Source organism: Molothrus aeneus, chromosome 19 (genome assembly GCF_037042795.1).
Source record: "Molothrus aeneus isolate 106 chromosome 19, BPBGC_Maene_1.0, whole genome shotgun sequence".
Taxonomy (NCBI): domain Eukaryota; kingdom Metazoa; phylum Chordata; class Aves; order Passeriformes; family Icteridae; genus Molothrus; species Molothrus aeneus.
In genome coordinates this window covers 10,008,490-10,033,531 of record NC_089664.1, presented here as the reverse complement: position 1 = coordinate 10,033,531, position 25,042 = coordinate 10,008,490, and the positions used below count along the sequence as shown (strand labels likewise).

Genomic DNA, 25,042 nt, shown 5'->3' with positions numbered 1-25,042 from the left:
GCAGAACCACATACTGCAAGGAAGAAGAATCTCTACCTGAAATAACCTTTCCCATCATCTTCTTTGATTTCCAGGGACACGGAGAAGGTGAAGATGTCGCTGTCAGGAGTCTGGGGGGTGGCAGTGGCTGAGAGCGGGGTCTGTTTGGCAGAGCGCCGGAAGGCAGTGGCAAAGCTGTACAGGATTCGGCTCACCTGCAGCCAGAGTGCACAAACATCAGCTGAAAACAACCTGGATTTTCACTAATTCACAACAAATTGTATGAAAATAATTCAGTTTCAGCATCTAATTAACTGTTTTTCTGCGCTTCTTAGGATAAACTGTTAACTGTGCATTCTTATCCCATAACTAAGGTTTGTTGATGGATGAATTACATTACTTAAAGTGCCCGAAAAACTTCATTTAAATTTCATAATAACATTTACATGTACGTAATTATCATTTGACAAAAAGCTTGCACTTACAGCCTCTTGGATTTCACATCGGAAGACATGAATCCTGAAGAGTTCTGCATTGTAGTGGCTTTCAGTGAAAGCAAAGCAATCACTTTCAGGGGTCCCATCGTGCCCTCGTACACAGAAAAGGATTTTATAGATTGGATAATTTGCTATTTCTGTGTTTGTCTGAGGATCTAAAAGTCTGTTAAAATAGAGAGGGGAAAAAAAAGCGACCTTGCACCTTTAGAAGAATTATTTCAGCCAGACATAACTTGCAAGCTTTAACAATTTCATACCTCCTAGAGAAAGTACACCACAAAAACTACATCCTGTCATTTACTGCAAACCATGACCACCATAATGATGTTTAAATTGAACATCACAAAAAAATACAATACCACAAATGTTTCCATCAATAATGTCCCCTTTGTTTTCAGGGATTAGTCTTCCAAGAGTTACACTAATATTTGGCAGTGGACAGACCCATTTCTGTCAGGCCTCACATATCAGACATTTCCCAAACTACTTTCCAGGCTATTTCCAAAGTGCTTATCAATACCCCATCTCACTATGGCTTTGGTGATAGCTTGGATCATCACAGTACATTTTGGTAGAGTTTGGTAAACAAATTCAAAGGATTCCTTTTCACAGATGTCTGTAAAACCCACTTCTCCCACTAAAGATAATCCAAGCTGCTCAAGTCTCCTGCCAGGTAAACCATCAGCTTGTTTGCTTTCCAAAGGAGCCAAGCTGAAGGCAGAGCCCCAGAGCAGCGAGCCCCGTACCTCACGGTCCCCTCGGAGACGTTGGGCACGGACAGGGTGACATCCAGGGAGATCTGGCACTGGCCCCGCAGGATGGACATCATGCGCAGCGCCTCCACCTCGCTGCGCGGCGCGTTCACCGAGGCGCAGCCCAGGTAGGTCAGCTTGCTGAACACCACGCTGTCCTCGTCTGTCACTGGAGTGAAGGGGCTCAAATCCTCACAGTCTAGGGCAGCACACGAGGGGGAACGTCAGAAACAAGGCAAGGCACCCGCAAGGGAAGTGTCAGACACTGGCTGCCCACTGAATAGGAGACAAGAGAGGCTAAGAACAGAAAAGCCAGGCCAGGCCAAAACACTATAGGAGAGACACATACTTCTATTTTATACAGCCAGGCAAGTAAGCTTAATATTTGTGCACACATCTCAGGGCTGGTATAGCAGTGTTTGCAGAATACAGGACAGTTCAGCAGATATTAACTCTTCCATCACATACATAATCTAGAATTTACTGCACTAAGTGATTATAATGTGAGACATGGGGAAAGGCTACTGGCCACACGTGTACCTAAATTCTCTTTACTTTCCCCACAAAAAACAAGTTCATAAGATACTACCAGGCATTCCTCCCCTTTTTTTTTCTAACCTCCTTGGGATGGTTTCACTGGCAAGCTCATTTCTGGTTTCTGGAGTCCTGCTACTGACACTGGGTTAATAGTAGAGGATGCTGACGCTTCAAGGACAACAGGTTCTTCCCCATCTCCATCAGCTCTGACTTCTCCATGGTCCCGCTCACTGCCCTGATCCTCCATGGGTGGATCCATCAGCACGTCTTCCAGCTCCCGCTGCAGCTGCTGCTCACTTCCATTCCCCACAATCTGAGAGCCACAGAGTTGGGACACAAAAAAGAAGAAAAGACTGTTCAAACAACAAAAAACACCCCTCAGGCACAGAGTCATTCATATTGCTTTTTATTTACCAGTCAAAGCAGCAGTCAACAAATTTAACCCAGTTACAACCGTAAACACAAACTGCAGGGTGCAAGTGCTCACCAGCATGGATTATATCCTCCCTGCTCTAACAAATCTACAAGCAGGCATTTTCTAGCACTAGAAAAAGCGGGGAGATTACTTTCAAACTAGTCTTTAATCATCAACTACATAGACTACCTTTGACAGAGAAACTTACAGACGCCCACAGTATGGGCTATAACAATTCTCAGATTAACACCAGAAAGGGACAAATACAATTAAATATGTTATGTGCTTTATGGGCAAGACAGTAAGGTCTCACAGGAAGAGAAGCATCTGGAACAAGACTATGCCATCATGCTGAGGAGAAGCAACAGCTTTGCTTTGTTTCCCAACACTCAGCTGCAGTCTGACTTTGAGCTCATTGAAGTCAACATGAAAGCATGAAGCCACCTCAATAGTGTGAAATAAGGTCCTGAAGTGGAAAAGGAATGAAGGCATTCATTTCAGGAAGCTCTCAGACACTGCTTCTAAGGAAACTGTTTGTCCATTCCTCTGCAGTTAATAGGGAAGTGACCGAGTTTGCAGAGTATTTACCAGATGCCATCAGCAAAAGACACTTGCTTCTAACACTTCTGTAGCCGCTGGTGGTTGTTCCTGCTGACACCAAAACTCAACCCTAGGAGCACTTCCATACTCTCACCTCTCAGTAAACTCACGGACCAGCTACTAAAAACCAAACTATTCAACTAGCCCAAAAAGTAATAATCTAGTGACTGTTTTGCTACAGAATCTAAACAATAACAACAAGAGACATTCATGCTCTTGAAATTGCCGCAAACAGAATGTCACTTTTTGTACAGATTAAAATACACTCCTGTGCTCTGATCACCTGCCAGGAGCAGGACAGGGTGACTGCCTTACTCAGCTGTATACCCACAGGGGGAGGCAGCTGTAACCTGCAACTAGTTACAGAAATCCACATATTGCCATTTTCCTCCCAACAATTTTAGTATTAATTTGCGTGATACATTGTGGAAAAATCCTGCACAAGGTCATCAAAGGCAGAAGAGTTTCAAGCATCATGTTTATTATTCAGGTCTTTGCATACAATCATCAGAAAGATGATGATGGATGATGATGATGATGATGGAAGATGCACCGTGTTCCTTTACTGTATGGAGTTTATATGTTTTGCAACAAAATAGAATTAATTAATTATAGTGTCCTGTCAGCCCCTTCAAAGGCTATATATCAAAAAAACTAGAGTAACTTCTAGTTTACAGAACCTGTTCTCTATGAAACCAGAAGTTAAAATTCATTCTGGTAAAAAACTGCATCTGATACACCTTTCCTCACAGTCAATAGACTTTGGTAACGTTCTATTCTATCAAGATTAAAAGCAAAAAAATCTGAACTGTGATCTACTCTATTTGGTAAAATAATCAGTATGAATAACATATCTAGATGTTACATCTATAAAACATGATCTTGAAAATAAAATTTCCCAAAAATAGTAGTGACAGGTAAAATACAAATTCAAATTGTTTACAGAAAATAGACATGTAAAAATAAAAAAAACATCTTATAGATATTCTAAAACATCATAATCAAAACCCCATTTAAAAAGCAACTTTAACTAATTTCTCCAAGAAAGCTTTCCTTCTCGGCCCAGACTACTCTCAAAAAGAATTTTAAAAGGCACAGTGACCACACTTCTGTACTAGAGGAGCCCTGCTATTCTCATAGTCCCAAAAACCAAGTGCAACAAACCAGCTGCCTGCACACCGAGGCCTAAAACACAAACCAACGTTAACTTCACGTCAACCAAAGTTTCTCATGCACCCATTTGGATTCCCCACATCAGGGGAACAGGGCACACGAAGGTGTAAATGTGCCTGAAACCCAACTAGAGCCCCAAAACCAGAGCCAGCCTGGCAGAACCAAGGTCAGGAGGGAACAGTAACAGCTGCACCTGATCAGTGCCTGAGGCTGAGCAAAGAAACCACTACCCTAATCATGGCTTTGTCCACTTCTCACTAAACTCAAAACTGATTTTACTTAACCTTTAACTAGGAGGCAGCAAACTTCCTTTAGCACACCAGGGGATTTATCAGAACTGGGATTTATTCCCTTCTCCTGATGCATGTGCTGCCACCTCTGCTGGGAGAGGTCTCGCTGTGCTGGGAGCTCAGAACTCCTGCTCCACACTGTGCTCCAGCAGCAAAGCTTTCCTAAATCCAGCCCACTCCCACTGCCAGTGGGCATGAGCAAACACAGGAACAACACTGGAAAGCAGAGACAGCAGGCAAACTGTATTTCTTGTTTAAGATAGAAAACTGGCATTAATCACTCAGATTGCAGCCAATAACCAAAGGCACATGCTCTCCACACTGGAATACTGAAAAGCTCAAGATGAATCACTTTGTTCAAGGCTTGTGCTTAGTCCAGGCTCCAAATTCATAAAGAAGCTTAAGACCTTCAAAGCTCTGTGGCATTCAGTGCCAAACTAGAGAACAGCACAACTTTATTTCACAACTGATGATCAGGAGGCAGCAGAGCTCATGTTCTTCCTTCCTCATCAAGAGAAACAGCACACCTGCAGCCAGCATTTCATAAACCACTCTGGAGGCAAACAGTGATACAAATAGCTCCCATGTGGAGCAAGAAGTGTTGCAGACTATGACATTTCATGCCTCCAAATTTTCCTTGGGGATAACAGGATGGAACAGAGAAGCTGGTTGACATGAGCATGTCTGTCTCCTGGGCTCTCAAACGATGCTTCAGGAGCTGATTACAGACACTGCCACAGGAGCATTCTCAAGGTAAGTACCACTATGAGACTACTCTGAATTCCTAAGTATTGATGCTGATCTCGATCTTGATGCTGCTGGTATTTGCAGCATTAAGAAAGACAAGCATGAGGCTACAGCCTTTCAGCAGGTTTCACAGATCACCAGGCTCCATGCTCAAGAAATGTTCATGTTTTTTAGACTATTCTATGATGCGAAGTGACACCTTCTACAACCACCATAAAACACACGTGAACTTTTTTGCCAGATTAAGCAAAAGATAGAACTTATTTGAAGTCTTAAGTAAAAGGAAAGAGCCACTATAACAGAATGTCTTGCCCCGGACTCAAAGGAACACAAGAAAAACAAAGCAGTTGGGAGGTAAAAGCAAGAAGAGCAAAAGCATCAAGAAATGTTCGATAAAGTCTCTGTTACAACTACTGCAAAGGAAAAGAGGAGCACCCAGTCCAACAGGCAGAACACAGGATTTCTTATCATCTTTAAAGACATAGATGCAGCCGTAGACAGACATCGGTTTCTTCCAATGGTGGAATATCTCTTTCCATCTCCCAAAAGAACACATTAACTTGACTCACTCTAGGGAAGATCCACTTTTCAACACATTAAAGTGATGGAATTTGGAGTGATTACCTTACTTGTGCCACTTTTCTTAAAAACTGCTGAAATACAAATTGGGATGAATGTTGCTCTAAGTAGCAAAAAAAAGTAGAGGGTGACAAGGGTCTCTTTTCAGAACAGCACTTTTACAAGTGAGAAGATGCCAGTGCCCTTCCAGCTCGTACAAGCCTTTCACAGAGAGCTCGTGTTCTCTGATTCATGCCAAGGTGTTAGTTATAACTACTCTTCTACGTTTCTTAAAGAGAACATTTCACATTGGGGAAAACTTCAGTGTATCTTTGAATTAACAGATACAGTCAAATCCATGTATGCTAATATTGCTTTCCACCTGAAAGCTGTGATAAAATCACAGTTCCACATTCTTGAAAATCAGCCTGTTTCATCCCAAGCACTTTAGGAAGAATTCTGCAAAGTGGGAAAAAACCCACAGCTAGTGATGGAGAGAGCTCTTACTCAAAACCCAATTACCACTTCTGACATCAGCAGTGAAGAAATTACTGACAAAACTGGTTCTTGAATACGTTCTCCCTTCTGTCAAGTTTTCCACAACAAAGAAGTCCCTCTTTAAGCTCTCTATGGTTAGTTTGATTTAGAAGAACAGGGAACAAACTCAGGTTATTGGTTCTTACCTTCAGTCCTGTTTTTTCATCATCACTACCATTATTTGTAGATGGTGTTTCATCCCCTTGCCTGGAAACCAAGACAAAATCTTCACTGTTAAGAGTGGATACCGAGTCTGAAGAGACACTGATTTTTCCAACAGAAGCCTTGTCATCCATGACTTAAAAAGGAAGTTCGATTCATGAATGAGATTAAATATGTTATAAACTCCTGAAAAACAAAAATCATAAAAATACTTATATAAAACTTCATGCTAAATGCTCAAATGTTTCTTGTCAGAAACCTGCTGACTAATTATAAAAACTAACTCATGTGACAGCACAACCAAGCTCCAGCTCCTCTCTCAGCGCACATTCAAAGTCCTGCCCTCATCTTGCTAAGCAGCACATGCTATTACAGCACTGCTTTCCACAGCTCACAAAAGGGAAGTTAATAAAACTCTTTGCAGTATTTCATGGTTATGTCAGTCACCACTTTCTACACACCACACAAAATAGGGCCCTGGAACATACACTCCACTTGCTGACAATTAAGGCCAGCACAATAAAGTCCATTTACTTCCTTCAATTAATACCTGCCTTCACTATGTTCACGTAAAATTACTTTTATTTATCAGAGCTCACTGTATGCTGCAGTCACATTCTTTTCGCCCAAGCAAGAGTTTGACCTAACTCCTGATATTTTGCTCTGAAACCTTGGGACATAGAGCAGTTTATGAATCTACGCTGAATTTTCTGTACTATAAAGAGCAATAAAAGCAAAGACTTCCAAGAAGCAGGAAGAACAGCGTAGGCTGGCTCAGTACTGAGAAGCAGAGCCAACAGAGGATTTTAAAAAGCTGGAATTGGCACTGAGAGGCATTTGAAGAAAGGAACAAAAGGTGAAGTTCAGCTGCACACCTTGAACTCTACAGCACAGATTCCCAGAATCCATGGCTCAAAACAGACTGCTGTGATAAAAATGGGTGATTAAATTTCTCATAAACCCAAATATACCCTTATCTCAAAGGCTCGGGTCTTTACAAACTCCCAAACATAACCAAACTCAAATGCTTTTTCAGCCTCCAGTTTTGCCTTCCAACCTGGAAGCACCATCCCAACCTGGCTTCCAACAGCGCAGCCAAACAACAGAGACCTGGCACAGCCCACAGCATTCCTGCCTGAACCAGGAACAATGCACCAGAAATAGCAAAGCCTGCTTTTATTCCTATCAATGCCCTCCCCACAACCAGCAATACAACATGAAGTCTGCCAGGAGGACAACTTCTAACCAATTACCAATCTAATCACTTAGTGATCCTGGAACATGTTCCAGAGAACTGAAGCAGAGTGTAAGAGGAAGAATGGATGTGGTTTGTTCATGAATGACAACACACCTGTGATTGACTTAATTTCAAAATCATGTGTGGTACTTAGATATCCTTTTCAAAACCATTTTAAGATCCACTGACTTCCAGTGGGAATTACTGGCTGGGAAATGTAGGCATTTTGAGAAGTTCTACACACTGTGTCTACCTGGTATTACTCACAAGTATCTCAAAGGAAGGGCAGAGTTCTTATTGTTAAAGATGCCTTTGTTTCAAGAATTCATATTAAAACATTTCTATAGAAGTTCCATATAGCACCATCTGTATAAGACACAGATCTCTGAAAATACCTAAATCAAAGATCTTGAAACACAGACTAAAAATAAGCATCGAACACTAAATACCCCTTTGGCTTTACTGTTTTCATTCAAACAGAGCAAACCATCTTCCACACTGACAGCAGGAGTAGAGGAGCAGGCTTTGATCACAACCAGCTGTAAAGATCATCCAGGCAAGGATCACTTTAGCACTTTATTTGGTATAGTCTGTCTGTCTTGAAGCACTAATTTCTCCAATTTCCCAAGTGTTTCAATGTGACACCTTTCCCCAGCATGACCTTCAATTCAATAAAAGGCTTCCTGTGCTTTACCAGCTCCTGTGTGGCGTAGGGAGGTGTAAACAAACCCCACGCGGATGCTGGGGCACAGCCAGCCCAGCCACAGCAGTGTCACAACACACAATTGCAACACCAGGACGGCCCAACCAGCCCAACTGTGCCAGTCCAACAGTGAAGTCTCATGAAATTACACAAGATAGAAGAGCAGAGGAAAGGGGACAGTGGAGCAGGCAACTGAGAGAAGCTTTTGATGTAGCAGCAAGCAAAGCTCAGATACCCAGCTGTGCTGGAATCAGCCACACGGGTTCATTGCATTAATGCTCAAACACCTGAGGTGCAAAAGTAGTCTTCAAATATTAAAATATTGCCTGAAGTTAACCAAAATTTCTATATCCTCACACTTTGCTTTGCATGGATTTCATTTCCTCCATTCCTGGCTATCACTTTGTTCCACAGAGGTTCCCACATAGATCATTTTCCCTGAATCAGAAAGCTCACAATGGCAGAATCCCCACCAGAAAGCCTCCAAGCCCATTAAAATAAGGGCACACATCAAAGACCAGCAGAGCAATTCCATGTGGCTCAGGAATCAAACCCCAAGAACAAACAGCAGCAGTGACACTGCTCTTTAGCAATACCTGCAATTGGTCTCAGACCCAAAGCTTTCTGCTCTCACAGCTTAGCACCAAAGACCTCAGCCAGGCACAGAGCTCAGGTTTTGATGTCCCTCAGAAAGCCAATGTCTCATCCCTACCATGGAAAGAGACTTTGGTTTGTTTAAGCATAAATAAAATAGGAGCTTTTGAATTCAGCACAGTTTAGCTCCTGACACAAAACTACACCACAATTCAGTAGTGTTTGCCTGAAGGTGTCTTTACAGCTCCACGGGAGACAGAGTGTCTGGGTAAAACACGTACAGAGAGGAAAACTTCTTCCAACCTCTTTCCTTGCTCATCTGTGTAATTAAATGGGTGCTCTGGCCTCTCCTCACACAACAAACTATTGGAGAAAGTTGCAAAATGAGAAAGTCAACATGGTTGGCTCATGGGTCACTGCTTTCAATTTTACTTAAAATTCTGGTTCTCTGTGAAATTCCCCTTCATTGCTGTTACACCTCACTCTCTACTCAAGATAATGTGCAGAGGAAGAGCAGAGACCCCATTCACCACGATTAAAATCTTAAACAACTGGAAAGCAAGCGTATCAAAAGTTCAGATTAGTTATACACACTTATAAAACAATTATCTTTTACTTCCCTTCCCCAAATATTTGACACCTGACTTTGATTTGTGATCAAAGTTTTCCTTCAAAGTTCTGCCAGAATGAATTTAAAAGAGCATAAAGCAGACAGTATATAGAAAAAAAGAAAACCAGAAAACCTTCAATTTTACATTACTGGAAGAGGCTGGGGCTTGAATGCCACCCTGGGACACGAGCAACAAGTGAAGCACAGCACGTGTAACTATAGCTGGTCTCACTGCATTTCCAAGGAATACCCATAATAATTTCTGGTGCTTAGAACAGCCATGACCACACAAAAAGACAGAGGGTGAATGGAAAAATCAATATTTCAGGCATGAACTTCTTCAACCTGAGAGTCAACAGCAGATGCAGCATCCTTAGCCCGGAATTTACAGGGAAATGCAACACAAAAATAAGTTCTGGGTTTCCAGGGCAGAAAAGAGAATAAGCATGAGAACAGGTATGCAAACCAGAGAGGAAAAGGCTTTTTTCCCCATTCATATCTTTCTCAGCTTTTGTACTTCAGCTGCAGTTCCTAAAGTGATTCCACAAAGTTCCAATATATCTGATGCACAATGCACTAGATAAGGAACAACACAGCAATATTAACTAAATCACTGAAATCTTGGCATGCAAAACAAACTTACATCCTCTATCCTCCAAAATATGAAACCACCAACTGTAGTGTTAAAAATCATGGAAAATGAGAAGGTGACATGCAGAAAAGACACTGAGGTGGCTGAAATACCCAAATATAATGAATGTATCTTCTGTTTCTATTCCTCTGGCTCTATGCACAGTTTAACAACAAATCCAGTATGGTTCAGTTTAAAGATACAAAGTTCTGCTTTGCAAATGTTCATCATTAGCATCTTAGTGTGGGTGAACAGTGGAATTTGTGGCAGAGTTCAGAGGCTTTACAGTGCACTTTGCAGAGCTCTGTTATGACAGAGAACCCAGCATTCTGTAAGGCTCTGAGCTCCTACAGCCTTGCACAGCTGTGGGTTTTTCTACCTGTAAAATTCACCTAGTGCACACCTGTTGTTTTAAAATACATTGCAAGTCCTGAAAAAGCTTGGAAAACACTCCAGGTCAATGCCTGTGTTTTATCACAGCTCTGGGAAAAAAAAAACCCAAACAGTATAGAAGCAATCAGTAGCAATCTTTTTTCTTCTCACATATCACATGATTAGTTTGCTTAATCATGTCAGATCTTTACCCACCTTCCCTGTGCAACACATACTCTCAAATGCAACAAGAAGTCCTTGGCACTCAAAATGAAGCAGGAAAGCCAGAGGAATACTGCATGTGAAAATACAGATTTAGGATGACTAAAGAGTAATTAATATAAAAAATAACAACTACAAGTCTAACTTTTCCTTTCATTTTACAACACACTGACAGCCATAGATGTTCCCACTAATTTCAAGAGCCAGAAAGAAAAAAGATATTGTTATTTGGAGATAATGGTGTCTCTAATTCCACCCCTCTCCTCACAGATCTCGGGAAAAAGAGTGAATCACTAGACACTGTATGCAAAACCAGGCATCAGATAAAACACAAGAGTTAAGCTAATGCAATCTCTGTTAACAATCTTTAGCAGGTTGATAGCTATTGCCAACATGATTTTGCTTTCAATCCGAATTTGAACTATCTGCCAGAGAACAAAACCCTAATTTTAGGCTCTTGTAATCAGTAAATTCCCCATCCCAGAAACAAGCAGCCCGTCCTGGGAAACTGCAGTTTTTAAAAGAAATGCTGACACAGCCTTAGCCAGCCCAGCACAGGAATGCTGCTGGAATGAATGAACTGCGAGCAGCTGGTTCATCCACGCGCCGCAGCTGACGCTCCCCCAGCACCAGCCCCATCTCAGAGCTGTGCAGCCAGGACACTCGGGCTGGAGGCTGGGAGGAAGCCAGTGCAGCCAGCAGCTAAACAAACTCTGGGGATGATGCTCCATGTACTGCTGGAGCCGCTCTCATTAGGATTCAAACACTGACAGGGAGCTACGCTCACCAGACAACCAGAGCGCTTTAAAACTACGCTGTGGAAGAACCAAGAAAAATGGAGTTACATTTGGTGTGTGCTACTAATCACTGCCTGCACTTAGGGCTGGAAATTGGAAGGAAACCCCTATGCCAAGCTCCACTGGTTAATTTGTTTACTGTGTACACAAAAATAAGTTTGCTCAGGTCCTTGACCTTTTAAGTAGAGGCCTTTAAAAAGAATACAGTATTTCTGCAAGTCAAACAGCAGTGGGCAGCTCCTGTAATAACATGTTTTCTAAGTAGCCAAAAGTCTCAGAAATCCTGTCGAGTTGGGCTTTAACAGAACCTGTAAGTAAAACAAAATCTGAAACGCAGATCAAGCCATACCTCTATGCCCTACCTGTTCTCCAGCCTGTATTCAAGAAATAAACACAATCTTTTTCCTCTGCAAACCTCTCACGTGATTTTTTCCTTCTCTCCAAACCTCTCCTGAATACTTTTTCTACTTCTCCTTCTCTCCCTGAAAACGATCAGGCAAATCTACACAGAGATAAACCATCAACTTTACTTCTAACAATTCGATTTCCACTTAATTTTTGCTGATAAGTGTTTTTAAACCAACTTCCCACAATCTGTTTATACTTAATTTTCACTCCTAACTGACACAACCAGTCCTTAAAAATTATCTACAGGGGACATATTAACTGAAAGAAACACTTCCTTGACAACAAGAAGGATAAAACCCGCAAAAAACACAGAAGTTATGGTACATGAACCAAATAAAGATGCCTGCATGCAACGAAATGCCACATTTTAGGATCCACCTGGAAGCGACAGGCAACAACCGACACCCCGCGACACGGGGAGGGAAAGCGGAGCCCGGCTGGTCCCTCGGTGTCAGTCCCGCGCCGCCCGGGATGGGAGGCGGGGGGGCGCCGGTGGCCCCGGGACGCGCTCCGAGGCGGGTGGTCCCTGTCCCCAACGCCCGCAGCTGGGGAGGACGGGCCGGGCCCGGCGCCCCCGCCTGCCCCAGGACTCGGCCCGGCCCTGCGGGACCCGGGGCGGTCTCACGGCCCCGCTGCCCCCGAGGCCGCGGCCCTTGCGGGGAGAAGGGACGGGGAGGAACCGCGCCAGGTGGGAGACACGGCCCCGGGGGCGAGGGAGGGACCCGGCGGCAGCGGAGCGCAGGACGGCCCCCAGCTCCCGCACACCGGGAGGGAGCGGCGGCGGGGCAGCGCCGCGGGAGCGCAGCGGGGACGGGGCGGACAGCGCGAACCGCACCTACCCCGGCCGCCGCCGCTGCCGCCGCTCCCGGTGCCGGGCCTGGGCCGCCGCCGCCCCACGTGACCGGGCGGAGGGGCGGCCCCGCCGGTCCTTCCGGGCGCGGCTCTTCCGGCGGGCGGACAATGCGGTTCCGAGTCGCGGTGCTGGGCTGCGGTGGCGCCTGTAGGTCCCGGCGGGCCGGCGGGGCGCGGGCGGCGGCCCCGGAGCGCGGCGCGGAGCGGCCCGCGGCTCCCGCTGCCCCCGCAGGCCGCGCTCGGAGGGCGGCCCGGCCCGGCCGGGGGCGCGGCGGGGCGCGGGGCCGCCCGGGGGGCGCGGCGGGCGGCCGGGCCCGGCCCGGCGCTGGGGCGGCGGCTCACGGCGGGTCTCCTCCCCTCTCTAGGTCCATAGCTGGAGGCAGGAGCGGCCGCGGGTGCCAGCGCGGGGACGCGGCCCGACGCTACAGGTACCTGCCCCTTCCCTCCCTCCGTTCCTCCCGCGGGGCCGGGCCTGGCGCGGACAGCGGCTTGCCCCGCTCTCGCAAAGGGCATCGCGTTCACATTGTTACGGGATGCTGCGCGGGCTCCCGGCTGAGCTGGGCTGGAATATTCTTTTCCCGGACCCTGGGAAGTAGATGCGGGGAGCCGGAGCGATCCGCGGTCGGTAAAGGCCGAGGAAGCACGTGCTGCTTCCAACGGGGAGCCCTGCACGCCCCACGGGAGCTTGCCTTGGGCTGCCACCCTCCCGAGATAACGGGTTTGGGATTCATTTAATGCTCTTTTCTCTTGGAGATCAGTAGTAGTTGAAACTGAACGTGTGCTAAGGCAAGTCACAACTTTGCGATATACAGTTTCTCACGCTGTGGCTCTTGCAGTCTGCCAGAGACGGACTGAATGGCTGGCATAGCTGGGGTTAACAGCACAGTATAACTTTACCGTGGGTGCTTTAGCTGCACTCGTATTGTATGAATTTCCAAGGTGGAAAAAACAGACCCACGACTGGACTTCCCTCATCACTGTCCAGAGAAAACACAAAAAAAAACCAGTTTGATAATGCGTAAAATTCACTGAAGATCTATCAGGATGATCTGTTCCTGTCGTTTATATTTGCCAAAGGCTGTTGTCTCTTAAAATTAAACTTTCAGCACTAGGAATGGGGTCAGTCGGGCAGTGCTGAAGGTGACTGAGAGACTGGGTTCTGCAGGTTCAGCAGAACTGGTTGTAGCGAAGAACGATGCCCCCCCTGCTTACAAACTTTCCCTGGTTCCTGGTTTTTGAAGTCTTCTGGAATCCTCCCCTAATTTTTGCATGTCATACACTGGAAGATATGTTTGATGGGTGTGATCAATGGGGAGGTCGTGTCTCCAAATGCTGTATGAGCTGCAAACTGAAAAAGCCCTGATTATTGACAGATGCTTCCAAAAATATTCTTTGAATAGTTGTCTTGTGTGGGCATAATGCCATTCTTGTGTGTACACTCAGCTGACACTTCATGCCCCAAGAGAGCAGTATCTGCTTTTATCTATAAACTTCAAAGCTTCCTTTCGAGCTTTATGTGGTGTTTGTAATAGTTGGGAGGTGTAAGTTTTGCTTTGGTTTGTAATTTTATCTAACCAAATCTTGCATCATTTAGTCTCCTGTTATTTCTTCACTTCCTGCAATCCTAGTGCTTTGGCAGGATTGTGTGAGCAGTATTGCATCCAGAATCAGTGTAGTTTTATAAATTGTTAAGTAACTGTTGAAAGACAAAAGAATGGTATTTGGTTTATGGAAGATCTGCTGTTCTTCATTCCAAGTCCTATCAAAACAAGAACAAACTTCTTAGAGAAGTGATCTTCCAAAGAACAGGACTAGGCACAAGGCTTCCTTTATTCCCCAGGTATTAAAACAGGGAGCCTAGTGGAGGCCATTGTGAAGGTTTTTTTCTGTAATCTTAGGAAAAGCCAAAACAACACACAACAAACCAAATCCTGCAGGAGAACTCGAAAGACAATCTAATATGTTAAACCCAGTGCTGCAAAACCCAAAAATACAGTTTCCCTTTACATCCTAACTCTTTAGGACATTGCTTCAGGAGAATTTTTGTCATAGCACCTCCACTTAATATTCAGGCTTCATTACATTAAAAAAAGGTAAAAGTTATTGTAATGTGAGATGTAAACTTGAATTTTTTCTTACTTGTAATGGACTTCAGTGTGTACCTAGGATAAAAAACATAATGGCTGATAAACACCCACTTTATATTTTTACTTTAAATCTTTCTAACCAACCTTTTAGAAAACAAAAAGTACTCATTGTTTGTTTTTTTCTCTGCTGCTTTTCCTTAGGTGTGCCAAAATGTCAGAAAGATCAGATATTCTTCATTTCAAGTTTGACAACTATGGAGATTCAATGTTACAGAAAATGAACAAACTGAGGGAAGAAAACAAGTTTTGTGATGTCGTGGTCCATATTGATGATGTTGAAGTTCACGGGCATAAAATTGTCTTTGCTGCTGGCTCTCCTTTTTTAAGAGATCAGTTCTTACTGAACGACTCCAGAGATGTAAAAATCTCCATCCTGCAGAGTTCAGAAGTGGGGAGGCAGCTGCTTCTCTCTTGCTACAGTGGCACTCTGGAGTTCCCTGAAATGGAGCTGGTGAACTACCTGACAGCTGCGAGCTTTCTGCAGATGAGCCACATCGTGGAACGGTGCACTCAGGCCCTGTGGAAGTTCATCAAACCCAAGCAGCCGCTGGAGAGCAAAGAGTGCGAACAGCAAAGCGACTCTTCTGAGCTGAAGGAGCATCAGGGAGACGATGACTCTCTGCAGCAGGACTCGCCTTGTATTCAGCCTTCAGAAGACAGCATGGACATGGAGGATAGTGATATCCAGATCATCAAGGTGGAGTCCATTGGGGAGGTAACAGAAGTTAGGAATAAGAAGGATCAGAATCAGTTTATTTCTTCTGAACAAACTGCACTGCATTCCTCAGAGCCTCAACACTTTCTTATCAACTCCACTGTTGAGAACAGAGCAAGTGAAATAGAGCAAAACCACCTCCACAACTATGCCCTTTCGTACGCCGGCAGCGATAACATCATCCTGGCCTCTAAAGATATGTTTGGGCCTAATAACCGAGGGATAGACAAAGGCCTCCAGTGGCACCATCAGTGTCCAAAGTGTACAAGAGTATTTCGGCATCTGGAAAACTATGCTAACCACTTAAAGATGCATAAACTATTTATGTGTCTGCTCTGTGGCAAGACGTTCACTCAGAAGGGCAATCTCCACCGGCACATGAGAGTGCACGCGGGCATCAAACCATTCCAATGTAAGATCTGTGGGAAAACGTTCTCTCAGAAATGTTCCTTACAGGACCACCTCAACCTGCACAGTGGGGACAAGCCCCACAAGTGTAACTACTGTGACATGGTCTTTGCGCATAAGCCCGTTCTGAGGAAACACCTCAAACAGCTGCACGGTAAAAACAGCTTTGACAATGCTAATGAAAGAAACGTGCAAGACATAACGGTGGACTTCGATTCATTCACGTGTAGCGCTGCTACAGACAGTAAGGTCTGTCAGCAGGCTGATGCCAGCCAGGTACTGGATGCAGGGAAGCTGCCTCAGGCCGTGCTCGGTTTAAGAAACGATAGTACCTGCGTCAATTAAGCAATTAAAACTCGCCCTGTGTAGGGATCGTGACTGAGAGGAGCCAGCCGTTGGTTTGGCTTCTTCCCTAATCTAGTGGTGTGCCCTGAAAGGCTACAGATGGTTGGATTGCAAAAACATGGCAGGTCTTCAGCCATCGCTCTTAGTCTTACTTGATATTTTCTGTGAATAGCAATCCTCCTTCAGGTTTCTGTCTATGTCTCTACTGTGGATTAAGGGGTTAATCGTTTCATTTCTCTCTGATTAGGAGACTCAAGACTAACACCTTTTGAAAGACTGTTGCTGTGGGCTGCAAGTAAACCATCTGCTGTGCAGTTAGAGGCCTCTCTGTGGCTGGGCAGATGGAGGAGAGCAAAGAGGACAAGTGTGTGAGATAACCCAATATTTTTTTTTAAAGGCACTGGATAACTGAAAACACTCCATATACTCAAATTTAAACTTACCTCTTAAAAATACCTTTCTCTGATCTTACCCCTAGACTCCTGCAGTTGAAATGAAGTATTTTTGTGTCACTTTTTTGCCCTTTCTAAACCTATTTCAAGAAACTTCTGCTGCCAATCAATGCTCTCTTAAAAACTCTCAGGGTTTTTAACCTCAACATGCATTATGAAAAGATGAAACCCTAAATGATTTGGCAGGGTTAGCTGATCATTGCATAGAGCTGTTCAAACTGAGGATAAATGGCAGCTCTGGAATGTGAGAGGCTGGTGCCTGGAGTGCAAATGTGACCTGTTCTTATGCTGGCATACCTGGGATTTTTAAAGGGCACTCGCCAGTGCATGTACTGAGACAAGCTAAACACTTCAAAGCTAAAAGTTATCCTCCACCTTCCATAAGTTTTGCATCACAAACCACAACAGCTGTTGGGTTTAGAGCAAAGCTGGAGTGGAGAAACACTGCTTTTTGACACTGTGAAAAGAATCTTTTTAAAGCTGCAATGTGTAACAACTCCACGATATTTTTTTTGCTTTTTTCCTTCCTTAATTCTTGTATGTCTCTCCTTGATGTCTAATAAGGGCCACGTGTCACTTAACTTTAAACAAAAATACCTGCTATAAGAACTTAACATAATTTTTTTTGATTTCTTGAACTTTTTTGAAGTGACCATTAGTGTTTTACAGATCCTAGGATGAGGTATAGGTAGCACAATTTCTATAGGTTAATATATCAGCTATTGACTGTACTCAGCAATACCTCTTGTATACCGCCTTAAACATCCAATGTAGCGGGAATGGCATGTTAATTGGGATCCTGGGATTGCACCACACTGCTTCTCAGAAGTGCTGTGGAATTACCTGCATCCCAGGCAGGCTGAAAGAAGCTTAATTTATCTGAGGCACACCATTCCCAGTAGAACAGCACTGTTAGTACTGAAGTGTAGCATAGACTTATAATCAAATGGCTGATCCTCGGCAGAGAACTGCTGTTTGTGTTTGGAATAAGGATTTCTTCCAGTGCAGCTCTTTTCCACAAGGTTTGCCGTGAGGCTGAGATTATGCTTCCTACCTAAACATAGTACTGTTGGTGTGTTTGAGTGAGGGGTGGGGGTGAAAGGCTGCTATTGTATGGTTAAAAATGTAAACAGGTATGACCAAAGGTGTGTAGAGCAAAAAGTGTTGTGTATGTCATTATCAGAAGTTGGTCTTGCTCTTCAGTTCTGTGTGTGTAGAAGTCAGGATTTCCTTACACAGATATTACACTGATGGACGTTAAAACATGTTAATGTTGCAGAACATTTTCAGAAATCCACATACTTTGAAGTAGAAAAAGAAGGTGATTCTGTGAATCAGTTTTTGCAATTGAGTTCTTGAACTTCTGCACTTGACTGTTACACGAACTCTTACATGGACAGCTATGAAGTAAGCAAAGGAAATTACATCAGGGCATTCATCTTTCAAGTTGTAGCAAATATATTTAGGCCTAAAGTCTAACTATTTGAGACTTTTTAAATTATTGTTCAGGTTGCTGGGGTAGAAGATAGGTTTGCATGGGAAGAACTGTTTTCCTCTTGAAGCCACCCACTTTTCGGAGTTGTTTTAAACTAAATTTGACTGTGACAGTTGCATCTGACACTTGCACTCTGTCTTCAGGCAAAATCTTCTGTATTGTCCAAACATTTTGATAATCTATTATTCACTAAATGGAAATAAGTTATAGTGCTATGTCAAAATGAAGACAGACATGGAGAACAAGAGCTTGCAGAGCCAGGTCAACGTGCTGTAAGGTACTAGTGAACAATCCAAGGCAATATGAATATGGACACAAAAAAGAAAATGGTCTTCTGCCACAGAAAGGAATTCAACTGCACAAATGCTAGAAAACGTGGCAGCAAAATGGATAGTATTGGAAGTTTTGTCTATCTGAAAAGTTTTGGTTTTTGTGAAATTATGAAGCTGTAATGTTACTGTAAGGAGAATACAGCTTGTTGAAGTAGCTGTGGGTGACTTGAAGCTGATATGAAGAGACAAGGAGTTTCCTAAGAAACAAAAGAAATCATTTGGTCAAGATGTACAGGTGTTCAGTCCACCTGCTGTGGTGATTTGGATGGCTGAGAAGGCCAAGACTGCTGGGCTGCTCAATTAAAGGCTGCTGTGGTGTTTGGCAAGAGCACAGCATAAATAAATAGAAAAAAGCAGAAATGCAGAAGACTTTCTTCACTGAAAATGGACACATCTGTTGGTTGAAAAGTGACTTCTACTAATGTCTGCTTTTGGCCTGGCAAAAGGGTGCAGACCAAAAGATTTATGCAGGAGATGGCTGTGTGACTCCAGAAACACTGGAGCTCTGAGGGCAATACGCCAGTGCAAAGTGCACTGGTGGTAGAGTTCATCTAGAATTTGCCCCTGTATGGAAAGAAAAGTGAAGAGTATAGAAGAGGTAATAGAAAAGCAAAATCTGGCTAATGCTGCTTCTCTGAATTACAGATTAAGATGGAGTGAGAATTATGATAAATGGAATATGCAGAGGCAGCTCAATTATAGAATAAGATGAACTTAATTGTCCATGTATGTAAAATGTTGTCTTCATTGCAATGTCCCGAGTAGTGAAAGATTAGATCTGTTGGTTGTTGCTACTGATGCTGCATATTCAGATGAGGACTATGGCAGTTATCATAATCTGTGTGTTACTGTGTAGAATACCATTTGCTGGTAAGTGGATAGTCTCACAACTTAATGTGCTGTACAACTTCCTGCATATCCTAAAAATAACTGAAGTCTATTACAAAAGTATTTTAATAGCTCCTCAGTATATTAGGAATTTTTTTTAAGTTGGCATTTTATTTATTTATATTATATAGAAGAAGGAATTTTTAGAATTTAGGTTTGCCAGAGGTTTGGGCTCACCACTTCTCTGAGTGATGGTAGCTTGTGTAGCATGTGTTCCTGCAGCACGTGCTGCAACTGCACAGCCTCCTGCATAGATCAGGGATGAGTCTTTCCTTAATTTATTTTTCTTTTAGAAGACATGTTTTGCAAGTTAGTAACTGATGAATTTGAAGTGTCAGTCTTTCTCTCCCCTAGTTTTTTTGGCAAAACTTAGCTGCCGCTGAACTTTTGTTGAAATAACGTAGAAATTAATTGTGTGGGGCTGATTATGGTTTTGGAGTCACTGGGAAGAATAAAAGTGAGGAGGGGGAATCAAAATGTGATACAAACTGAAACTGTTGAGAGAACTCTAAAGTCGCGTTAAATGTTAATTTTTATAAACAAAGAGGGGGACATAGTGGTGCCTCCCGACTTGGTAAGGGGTGAGAAGGCAGGACGGACGCCTTTCCTTTGAGATTGTATAATCGATGGACTGAGCATTAGCTACCTCTTCACTGACTGGGCAAAAGTCTTACACTACGTTTGATAACCAAAGCAGGCGGGTCGGCGGCTGCCGGGCGATGTCCCGGGGCCGTGAAGAAGCCAGCAGCTCGTCCCGGCGGCGTTCGGGCCGGCGGTTCGCCGTTCCCCGGGCGCGTCCCGGCTGATGGCGAGGAGGAGCCCCGGCAGCCGCTCCCCGGGATGCCTTACGGGGGCGGACACGTCGCTACCTCTACCGAACGGCGGGCGAGGCGCGCCCCGGTGCCGGTGCGGTTTTCCCCAGCGGCAGCCGCTGTAGCAGTGCCAAGTCTTCTAATAAACGTGCTGCTAACTCTGTCTGCCGCCGCCTCTCATTTCCACCGCGGTCACGGCGCACCGGGGGCGGGCGGGCGGAAGGGGCGGGCGGGGAAGCTGTTCCGGGGCGCTGCGGCACCGGCGGCGGAGCGGCACCGGCAGCGGCGAGCGGCCGGGAGCGGGGCGGAGCGGGATCGCGGCCGGCGGCGGGCGGCCCGGGAGCCCCGGGACAGCGGGTCCTGCCCGAGGCGGGGGTGGCTGAGCCCGGCCAGGCGCTCCGGCGGTGCCCGCGGGTCCCGCCATGGCGGCGGACTCGGAGGTGCTGCACTTCCAGTTCGAGCAGCAGGGCGATGCCGTGCTGCAAAAGATGAACCTCCTGCGGCAGCAGAACCTCTTCTGCGACGTGTCCATCTACATCAACGACACCGAGTTCCAGGGGCACAAGGTGATCTTCGCCGCCTGCTCCACCTTCATGCGGGATCAGTTCCTGCTCAACCAGTCCAGGCAGGTGCGGATCACCATCCTGCAGAGCGCCGAGGTGGGCAGGAAGCTGCTGCTGTCCTGCTACACGGGCGCTCTGGAAGTCAAGAGGAAGGAGCTGCTGAAGTACCTGACGGCCGCGAGTTACCTGCAGATGGTTCATATTGTGGAGAAGTGCACCGAGGCTTTGTCCAAGTACTTGGAGATCGACGCTTCCATGGAAAGCGGTACCCAGGCTGCTGAGGGGTGCCACTCCTCGGATGCTGAACTAAGGAGCGGGGATGAGGTTTTAGATAAAGATTGTGAAATAATCGAGATCTCTGAAGACAGTCCAGAGAACGAAGAATACCCCGTGAAACAGGAGGATGGAGATGGGGATGGGGATGGGGATGGGGATGACCCACACCCTGCAGCGCAGAGCTTGGTGTCGGAAAGGAAGGACACGAAATCCCCAGAAATATCAACAGTGGAAATCGGCTATAAGGATGATGAAATCTGTATCTTCAGAATGGATTCTATGGGTGTGGCAAATGTAGAGAATGATCATTTTCCTCAGCCTTGCACTTCCTCTAAAACAAATCTATATTTTCCAGAAACCCAGCACTCCTTGATAAACTCTACAGTTGAAAGCAGGAATACAGAAATGCCAGGAAATCACTTTCAGGCTTTTGTTGGTGACAATCCAGAAGGAACTTCTAGTGGGGCAAATGGGTTCCAGAGCCTGGAGGATTCTGGCAGCTCATGGCGGCACCAGTGTCCAAAGTGTCCCAGGGGCTTTCTGCACCTCGAGAACTATCTCAGACATCTGAAAATGCACAAACTCTTCCTGTGCTTGCAGTGTGGCAAAACATTTACACAGAAAAAGAATCTCAACAGGCACATCCGGGGGCACATGGGGATCCGGCCCTTCCAGTGCATGGTGTGCTTGAAGACCTTCACGGCCAAGAGCACGCTGCAGGATCACCTCAACATCCACAGCGGGGACAGGCCCTACAAGTGCCACTGCTGCGACATGGACTTCAAACACAAGTCTGCTCTTAAAAAGCATTTGACTTCTGTTCATGGGAGGAGCAGCAGCGAAAAGCCAAACCTGAACGCTATTACAAAAGTTAAAATAGACTATGATTGATAGCTGGGCAATTGTGGAGTCAGACTCCACAAAAAGCTCCTGGCTAGTGAAATTCTAGATGCAATTCCAGTTCCAGATCCCCTTCTAAAGGAGAGAAGCACAAACAGGTGGCTGGTGATCCAAGACAGGCCTTGGAGCAGGAAACCTGCCTGATCCCTTAAGGTTGCTATTGCTGTCAGTGAAAAAAGGTGTTTCCTAGTTGAAAGTTAACTGCAAAATACGGGAAATTACTTCTCTTCAATTATACTGAGCATATCCTGGTCCCCCAATGATGTTTTATATTCCTTGTTTCAAGGGCAGGCCCTGCTGACTTACAGACTATTACTGATACTGCAATAAGCTGAAGCCTGAGCCATGGTGTTGGTGAGAACAGCTGAGGGAAGGGGGAGTTTGTGTTTATTCAGCGAGTCAGTTGTTCCCATCCAGTTCCTGGATCATTCATGGTGAAATCATCTCCTTCCTTGCCCAAACTTTGGTAGATCTTCCAGAAAGAAGGTGTGTTTTCATACTCAAGTCTGTGACGTTTAAGGACACACAACAAAGAAAAACTAATCAAGGAACCTTTCAATTTGTCTCTTGCAAATAGAGAATTTGTAAAAGAGAAAGAAACAAACAGCATTGCCTTGCAGTTTATTTGTAACTGGACAGTCCCATGAAAAGGACTTGCTTTTAGTTTTATCAAGTTCTGAATTTTTATAAACTTCTTTCTTCCAATAGTGGGGGTTTTTTCTGTCATACAAGTGTTTTGCACCTGTATTTGATAAGTTTAGTCCTGTTTGTTGCATCATAACATCTGCCTTCATTTTTTTACAGATCTTAGCTATATGCACTTGTGTGAAATTCAGCTGTGTGCTGTTGGGTAATCATAGTTTCAATGCTAATTTTGCAAAACAGGCATTTCTGTCTGACTAGAAATGGCTTAGCCATAGAGGTCTCATACCCTGACTCTGTGACACAGTAACACAGTAATGATGTGTGTTTGCAGAAGTGTGTTTGTGCTCTCTCAAAGGTCATTTTAGTTTCATGATGAGCATCGAGCGCCCTGTGATGCAGTCTGTGTCTTTGGCTGGTACATGTTTCTTCCACTTAATGTAATATAAATAAAGAGTTATTTCAGTTGTTAATATGAGATAATGGTACTTAAAACTAGCAAAAAGCAGTAGTTCTTACTCCTCTCTGTACCATGCTTTCCTTCAAGTTTCAGAAGTGCTGTTCCAAGTTCTTGTTCAGAGTCCAGAAGTCTGGCCCAAATGCTTCAGAATCTGTCTGGCTCTAAAATCTAAGACAATAGTTTTTAATGTCAGTTCACTTTCCTTCCCTGTGTCTGTGAGTGCACCAGCCTGTTTGGGGTTTTATTGATCAGCTACGTGAGGGCTTGGGTGTGTACAATGTCTACCGTGCACTTTCCTGTTACTGCTTGTTACAGGCATGGTCAGGTATATGCGTGGGTATTTCCCTCATGAGCACTTCCCTGTGTGCCAAAGGGGAAACAGACTGATCTTTTGAAGTGTATCTTCTGTGGGAGCAGGTTCCGAGTTATTTCGGTCGTGCATGTAAACATGAGAGGGAGGTGTGTTGTGTGACAGGCCACCAGCATGTTCTGTTCAGTGGCTGCAGTGTCTCAGTAAGCTTTGTGGACAAACCCTGGTCTTGTGCACATGTTCACGTTAGAGGAGTTTCCTCTCCCCTGTCCCTACATGTAACCATGTCTTGTCATAACACAATAAATGAAATGCAAACAAGGCGTTGTGTCAGAAATACATCTCGATTTTTCACAGTTAATAATTCTGTGCATACCTTAAGTTAGTATTTTGGCTTGCTGTGTTGAGTAAACAAGATGTAGTAAACAAAACACGGTGTTCCAGTGGCGGTCATTTAGTAACGCGTTTTTCTGTCCTTCAGAGGGGTCTGTCTGACCCACTTGCGCCATGAATTCTTCCCCCTCAGGAGTCACAGCTCTGCACCGCCGTGACCTTGGCTAAGGCTGTGTTATCTCTGCGTGACCGGAGAAGCAGTTGCAGCTCCCGGGTGTGGCTCCGGGGGCTGCCGTGCTGGGGCTGCAGCGCCAGCGCTCCCCACAGCTCCGCGGGCCCCGCCGGCCTGAGGCGGCTCGGGGACAACCGACCTGGGCCGGAGGGCGCCTCCAATCCCCTCTTCCTCCTCAGCGCCAGCAATAATAAAGTCATCAATTGCAATTTAGAACGACAATTAATAATCGACGCTAGCGGCGAAAGTTACCGATTAAATTTTAAAAGGACAATAAATAATCGACGCCAGAGGCGAACGTTGCGCACCGAGGAACGGCTGAGGCGGCTCTACCCGGGGTGCGCCACCAGGGAGCGCTGGCGGCGCCGGCCGCCGCTCTGTCACGCCGTCTCTATGACCTCCGCTTGCCCCTGGCGGCGGGGCCCGTGCGGCGGGCGCATCTGCACGGCCGTCTCTATGGTAACTCCCTCCCGCCCTCCGCGCGGTCACGTGCGGCGGGCGGCGCGCGGGTCTCGCGAGAGCGGCGTCGCGGGGCGTGGCGGCGGTGCCGCTGTCAGCGCGATGAGGCGGCGCCGCCGGGGCTCCCGCCGCTGCCTCCGCCGGGCCGCGCGCCCGCCCCATGGCGCGTGAGGCCGGCACCGCCCGACCGCGCTCCGGCCGCCGCCCCCGCCCAGCAGGTACGGACCGCACCGCACGGGTCGGACCGAGCTGCGCGGGGGCGGCCGCCGCGGGGGACGCGCTGACCCGCCGGGGCCCCGCCCGCTCCCCCCCCCACCCCCTCCCCCCCACCCCCATCACCCACCCCGGCCCTTCCTCTGCCTCCCGGCGCTGCGGGAGCCGGGCGGGAGCGGCGTCGGGCTGAGCCCGGCCGGTGCGGCCCGTCGGGGGCTGCTGAGGTGTCGGCGCCCGGCGGGCCCCGCCAGGCCGCGGGGCCGGCCCGGGGACCCGGGCAGCCATTTGGTGGCGGCTCCGAAATGACGGCGGGAGCTGGGCTGGGCAGCGGGTGCGGGAGCGGGAAGCCAGGCCCGGGCCCAGGAGCTGGAGCCGGGCCCAGGAACG

General features: G+C 46.1%; 3 protein-coding genes across 4 annotated transcripts in view; 2 read left to right on the top strand and 1 right to left on the bottom strand.

Annotated features, from left to right (window-relative positions):
* RABGAP1 (RAB GTPase activating protein 1) overlaps window positions 1–12,734 on the bottom strand; it is a 60,848-nt gene extending 48,114 nt beyond the window's left edge. The window contains exons 1-6 of one of the 2 annotated variants that reach the window (XM_066563207.1): window positions 12,661–12,734; window positions 6,232–6,433; window positions 1,847–2,078; window positions 1,223–1,427; window positions 465–639; window positions 37–194 (exon numbers count right to left, since the gene is read on the bottom strand). In XM_066563207.1, the coding sequence (XP_066419304.1) occupies window positions 37–194; window positions 465–639; window positions 1,223–1,427; window positions 1,847–2,078; window positions 6,232–6,381 (920 nt within the window). In that variant the 5' untranslated portion in view covers window positions 6,382–6,433; window positions 12,661–12,734. The remainder of the gene's footprint in view (window positions 1–36; window positions 195–464; window positions 640–1,222; window positions 1,428–1,846; window positions 2,079–6,231; window positions 6,434–12,660) is intronic. The other variant, XM_066563208.1, reaches the window with a different exon arrangement.
* A 294-nt stretch (window positions 12,735–13,028) lies between these two features.
* Window positions 13,029–20,430, top strand: ZBTB26 (zinc finger and BTB domain containing 26). Its single transcript, XM_066563089.1, has 2 exons — window positions 13,029–13,101; window positions 14,962–20,430. The coding sequence occupies exon 2, from the start codon at window positions 14,972–14,974 to the stop codon at window positions 16,286–16,288; it is 1,317 nt and encodes a 438-aa protein (XP_066419186.1). The 5' UTR covers window positions 13,029–13,101; window positions 14,962–14,971; the 3' UTR covers window positions 16,289–20,430.
* A 136-nt stretch (window positions 20,431–20,566) lies between these two features.
* ZBTB6 (zinc finger and BTB domain containing 6) lies at window positions 20,567–23,739 on the top strand. Its single transcript, XM_066562759.1, has one exon. The coding sequence runs from the start codon at window positions 20,690–20,692 to the stop codon at window positions 21,995–21,997; it is 1,308 nt and encodes a 435-aa protein (XP_066418856.1). The 5' UTR covers window positions 20,567–20,689; the 3' UTR covers window positions 21,998–23,739.
* Window positions 23,740–25,042: the final 1,303 nt, after the last annotated feature.